The following is a 5,809-nucleotide window of genomic DNA, read 5'->3' on the forward strand; positions in this document are numbered from 1 at the left end:
AAGCTATGCTCCTGAGGCTAATCAGCAACCATGTTAAATTTCACCAACTTTTTTTGCATTTCGCTGTTATAAGAGCCAACAAAGGTAAAATTCAAAAGTATGAAGCCTTTCTAACCAAACTGATATGCACTAACTTCTTCATAATTGCATATAATTGCATTTTAATGCAATTTAAAATTCTTTTAATTTTGCTGTTAAACTGTACCCTAGAATTCTGCAACTTTAAATTTAAATAATAAGGATGCCAGCACTGCATTCCTTTTAGCGTTTAGGCTAGTAGGGTATTTTGCCCAGTTTTGCATGTTATTAGTAGGAAATGCCTTTCATATTGAAATCTGGTTTCATGTTTCAAATAAACGAAATTCATCGGCTTGTGTGTTATAATATTTCGGAGAAAAAATGATATGAGAATTGTTTAGCATCAACCTTGCCAATCCAATTAGTGAATGAAAATGATGATTTAAAGTTACCTTTCGTAGCATCACCCCTTGAAAACCTAACCGAGTGATACAGAATGCACTATCTATCACTCTGGCAACTACTTGCTTGAAATTTTGAATATAATCATTAAAGTATCTTCTAATGGCTACCATAATGTGAAGTGTTAAGGTGTCTGTAAAAGATGGGGAATACAGTTAGTGCAACGATAGCCGCAAGTGATCAGGATTGACAGCTTCCACCTCTTCGCTGCCGAATTTTGACAGTTGCATTCGAAGCCTGCCTACAAAGATATATTTTTTGCTTTGGCAACGCAATACATTTGCATTCAGCTTTGCGTAACAGCTTCCATTTACACGATAGTCTAAAATCTGGCATATTGTAAATGCTGAGCATGTCATAAGAAATAAAAGAAGTTTATTGAATTTTTCATTATTAATTAAGTTGACTATGCTGACTTTCGTGGCCCATGTGCTAATAACCAAATTTGGGAACGGTGAAAATTTAGTAACTATTACGTGATTCATCAACATCCTCGCAACTAGCCATTTTTGGACCTCTTAGTGGTACACATTATAACCATGAATAACTAGTAGCCAAATTTAAATTAATGAGCTCCCCCTTAACTGGCTTTTATTTGACTTGACAAAAATTATTGTCAACATAGTGGAAAATCTGCAATCGAAGCGCAGTCAATTTACATTGCAAACTGAATTAAAGTACTGTTTAGTGCAATATCACCGCTACCGTTAATATGCTTCCACTTAAATCAACCAATTATGTTGTTGAGTTTTCAGGGAATAGTACGCCATTCCTATTCTTAATTATGCATTTAAATACGTAAGCTGATGCATATTTAAACGATATATTTGTTAGCGGTTGGTGTTGTAGGTTTCGTTAGTGAATAATTTAAATGTTTATGTGCTACTTATGTAGTAGTTCACCAATGGGCGCATAATTAAGGTGTCTTAATATGAAGCGGGAACAAAGTTCTATGCCTCAATAGCGGCAAGGGGTTGAAGTGAGCCGCCTTCTGTTATGCTGCAGAAATTCTAATTCTTTTTCAGTCCCCAATGCTTGTATTCATTCTTACACATCTTTGCTTACTATCTTTGCTTAAGATTGTTTCGGCTTCACGCAGCAAGTAGCCACATTGCGCATTTTGAGGAATGCAAACAAAGCACAATCAGTAACGGTAGTATTACACTACGCACTCATTTAATCTAGTCTTAGAATGTCAACAGTTTGTGACGAATAAATTTTAGCGAAATACGTGAATATACCATTCTGGAAAGGTAATTTTACACGCCAAAATACTCTTCACAACTCGATGTGCCTGTCGAGGGGTGGGGTCGGATCCATCGCTAATACGTAGTGCATTTGTTTAAACAAAATTTGGAAAATAAGAAAACTCAAGTAGATATGACCACTAAGGCAAAGCAAAATTATGCGGACAGTGTCATCATTCCAAACGCAATTCATTTCAATGCAACACGCCCCTGTTATCATATCTTGCCAGTTACACATACTCATCGTTTTACGTGAGGAATTTGACAGACTAGTGCATCGTCCCAGTCAAGCAACACGTCCACAATTCTTTTTCTTTGGCTGACCGAATTAGTCATCTTGATTTGATCACTTTATTAAACTCACCGAATCTTGGCCATTCCTAGTCAGCTTCACTAAGGCGAGAAGGCTAGGAATTGATCAAGTTCGTAAGCAGTGTGCACTTCACCATTCCACTGTTCAAGAGGATACATTTGACATTCTGTCCGATCATTGAAAGTTAGTCTTTGCAGCAACTGCAAACTGAAGAACAAGAAATGAGAAGATGACGTTTCAATGAACAAGCAATGCATTGGCCCTTACTTGTGTACATTTGATGAGGAGGTGAATTTAGAGTGGTAATGTTGTGTAGTGAGATGCAAACCTCTGAATGTCGTCCACTGAAAGGTGCGCAATTTTGACTCTCTTGCATCTAATATTTCTTGCAGAACTCGATTATCATGTTGAAAGGTAATGTGGTTGGTGTCGCTTTCATTGTTCTGCATCGTAAAAACTCCTTTATAGCAATAGAGATTTTGATGTAACGAACACTCAGAAATGTGTGCAGCTGCCCACACACGGATGATGTTGCAGGAGAGATTGGTCGGCTTTTCGTCGCTTACAATGCTAAAGTGCATGCAGATAGTAGGTAATCTGCGGTCGACCCATTGCAGACGGAGACCAGACTAAATCAATCCAATTTGCATGGCTACTTCCAGTCACACTACTTAATGTTTAAAATCAAATTAGGAATGTGCTCAGTAAATGGTGACCTTAGTTAGGTTAACGTGGTTTATCTCACAGCGACAAAGGAAGCGAAAACCCAGTCCAATTTGTCACGTCTAAATTGCCAAGGTGTGAGCTTAGAAGGAAAGCATATCAGTACAAGTCCGCAAATATCCTACAACTGTGGTTGCATTTTCTGAAGAAAAGGGCAGAATACTGCCTTTTGCAATGGAAATATCGTGCTCTGGTAACTACCGTCGGCAAACAACGATTCGTTAGGATGCGCCAAGACCAGCTAAAATTCTGTGTTTTCTCCTTCTGGCAAAGCGCTAGTGCGTTGTTTCATTTTTGCGTTTTGAGCATCGCATCAACGACCGTAATCTAAATGAACTCAAGCAGGTGTTGGCACACCAACAAACAGTAGACTTAAATGCGGATGCTGTGAATACCTTAAACCCCTTTATCTTTACCAACAATGTGTGGTAAACTTGTTTGCAACGCTCCACTATCCCAACATTTTCAAATCTTCCAGTTAAACACTGCACAATTTAAACACATTTCTGGCTTCATGCCGGTCTGCCTCTCTGTCATAACCCATATCAGACAACACAAAGTAGTAGTGGGTAGTGACAACGCCGTCACAACTTATGCACTGCTATGCCGAAAGTGGAATGTGTTCAGCTAGACATCCTTTCCAGCATGCAAGCGCATTCTCGCACAAAATGGACTTGCTGCTAATGAGAATGGTCCTACAGTTTTACCCTCTAGTAAATGCAGTGGTAAATATGGGGTCCGTTTCCCAACAAAAGACCTCGAATTTTCTCCTCCATTTGGCAAATTACACCATGGGTCCTGGATTTGTAACAAGCCATGTCACCCCTGTTTTGTGAGCTTTAAGCCTCTCAGCCTCTAGCTGGACACCTTCAGGTAGTTGGAATGCTACCCAGCATGAAATTAGTAGTTTCAACGAAATGGCAATCTCTCTATAGTGATTGTAAAATTAGTTGTTGTGTCATTTTAGCTATCTTAGATGTCATAAGTACGACCAGACGACAAGGTTATAAGACTTACTAATCTGGTGATAGGGAGTGCACTGCTTAAGTTATTGAGCTCTATGAGCACACAATTATCCTCTAAATGTAAAATTAAGCGCGATTTCAACTCATTGCCAGGTGTTGGTATTTTGTCTTATTTTTAGCTCGTAAGCCTGATGAGAGACCATTCAGTAAGTATTGTGTTTTTCAGGTGCTGCTACTGTTGATGCAGTAAAATAGCCATCTTCTTTAACGTTAAGTAGTCCACTTACCGCAATGCTTTGATCAGCTCAATTGAGCGATTCGACTCTATTCTCAAGGACAGTTAAGTGTTACGCGGAAGCGCAGCAACAAATTAGTGAACGAATAGCGTTTGCGTCAAGCTGGTGGGCTTAAGCAAGGATAGTTGTTGGTTGTAAAAAAGCCCTATTCTCATTCGTAGGTGATAAGGCAATATATTATCACCTCATACCGTAGATAGAATTACTGGCCCAAGGGGAATATGTGCATTGTAGAAGTTAGGCAAATGTGGGCACTGCTTAGGCTACATTGCTTCTCCGTCTATTTCTTTAATGGTATTTCTTTAATTGGTGAGTTTCGTTATTACTGGAATCTGCCTTGGACAACTACATGAACGTACATAAGGAACACCAGAAAACGTGATGGCTTGGCTAACGCCTTAAATCGGACGAAAGACGCAATGATTCAGAGCGTCGTTGGGAAAGCATTACCCATGGGGATGTCAACAACTCCAGAAAAGTTCATTTTTCAAGTATTTTGAGGCAATCCCTTTTTCGCACCTAATATCTTGTCGTTGATGGGTAGAGAAACTGCACTATATTTCCACCACTATTAGGCCAAGGCCAATTTTATATACGACGAAGTCACCTAGTGGGTACACTCTCACGCTTTTGCCAGAGTTGCACAAAATCCTCGTCATTAACGCCACACAAGTCTGGGATTAATGGCAAATAAAAGTTGGTGGCATTCCCTGCAAAATAAATGGAAGAAGTGATGTGCTATCACCAGGAGTCATTCCAGATGGCAGTAATCAAAAGCCTGACTGAGAGAGTCAGGTGTCACATAGCATCCCATAAAGTACTTATCTTCTCGTACCTAATTTCCTGCAGTACTGCAAGGTACCCAGTCAACTTTGGGTGCTGTGGAATATGAGAGGCCAATTTTTTAATGTAGGTTCTAACTTACCTGAACAGACAGAATAATATTTGACGTACCACATTATATTAAAATGCGTCTTCCGAGGGTACAGTATCACAGTACTATATTGGTACGTGCAGCTATTAAGTGCATAGTTACTTGAGATTGCTTCCACTGCAGTGGTGCGTGATATTACTGATTGCACAAACGGTATCAGCGTTAGGGACCTTCAATGCATGCTTGAAAAGATTAGCAATTTCGGAAGTGTCGTATAAAGCGCAACACCTTTATGCTCATCACGATGAATGTGGCACTACTGACTCGCAACTATGGTAGCTGAAAAGGCAGTGGAGTTCTCTACCTATGAATGAGGAGACGGTGCACGTCTGTTATTACGAGCAGAAGAATGAACTACTGCAGAGAGATCTGAGAAAACAAGCAGCTACATATTGGTATCTATCAGTATCATTACTTAAATAAAGAGAAGAGACCTAGCAGAGCAAAATTTAACCTAGAGAGAATAATGTTGTCTGCAGTTAGCGATACAAAATCTCGTTGTATTTTATTAAAAGTAGTGCTAGTGAGAAATAGGTGGGATGCATTTAAGTAGCATAAAAAATTTCTGCCTAAGTATAAAATTCGTGCAATTCAAGGAAAGTTAAAAATGAAGAACTTTACTTACTTTTGCATGAACGTCTTGTATCGGTTATCTCAGATTCCCTTATTGTTTTCTCTTCTTTTAAAAACAATTAGTCGGAACCTCTTTAGAGCACCTATTTTGACAATCTAAATGTTATTAAATTTTAAAATGCTGTCCATGAATAAATAATGGTATCATACCACTAGTGCAAGAGAGGAAACCTGTAGAGCGTCTACACGAAAGTATTGCTAGGATGACTAGCAGGGAC

At 39.1% G+C, this 5,809-nt stretch overlaps 1 protein-coding gene across 1 annotated transcript; it reads right to left on the minus strand. All coding sequences in view use genetic code 11, as the record gives it.

The window, feature by feature from the left end:
- Nucleotides 1–635: 635 nt before the first annotated feature.
- Nucleotides 636–987, minus strand: EGR_10593 (hypothetical protein; the record flags this gene model as incomplete). Its single annotated transcript, XM_024499842.1, has 2 exons — nt 636–721; nt 957–987. The coding sequence occupies 2 exons, from the start codon at nt 985–987 to the stop codon at nt 636–638; spliced, it is 117 nt and encodes a 38-aa protein (XP_024345747.1).
- Nucleotides 988–5,809: the final 4,822 nt, after the last annotated feature.

Source organism: Echinococcus granulosus (genome assembly GCF_000524195.1).
Source record: "Echinococcus granulosus chromosome Unknown EG_S00238, whole genome shotgun sequence".
NCBI lineage: Eukaryota > Metazoa > Platyhelminthes > Cestoda > Cyclophyllidea > Taeniidae > Echinococcus > Echinococcus granulosus.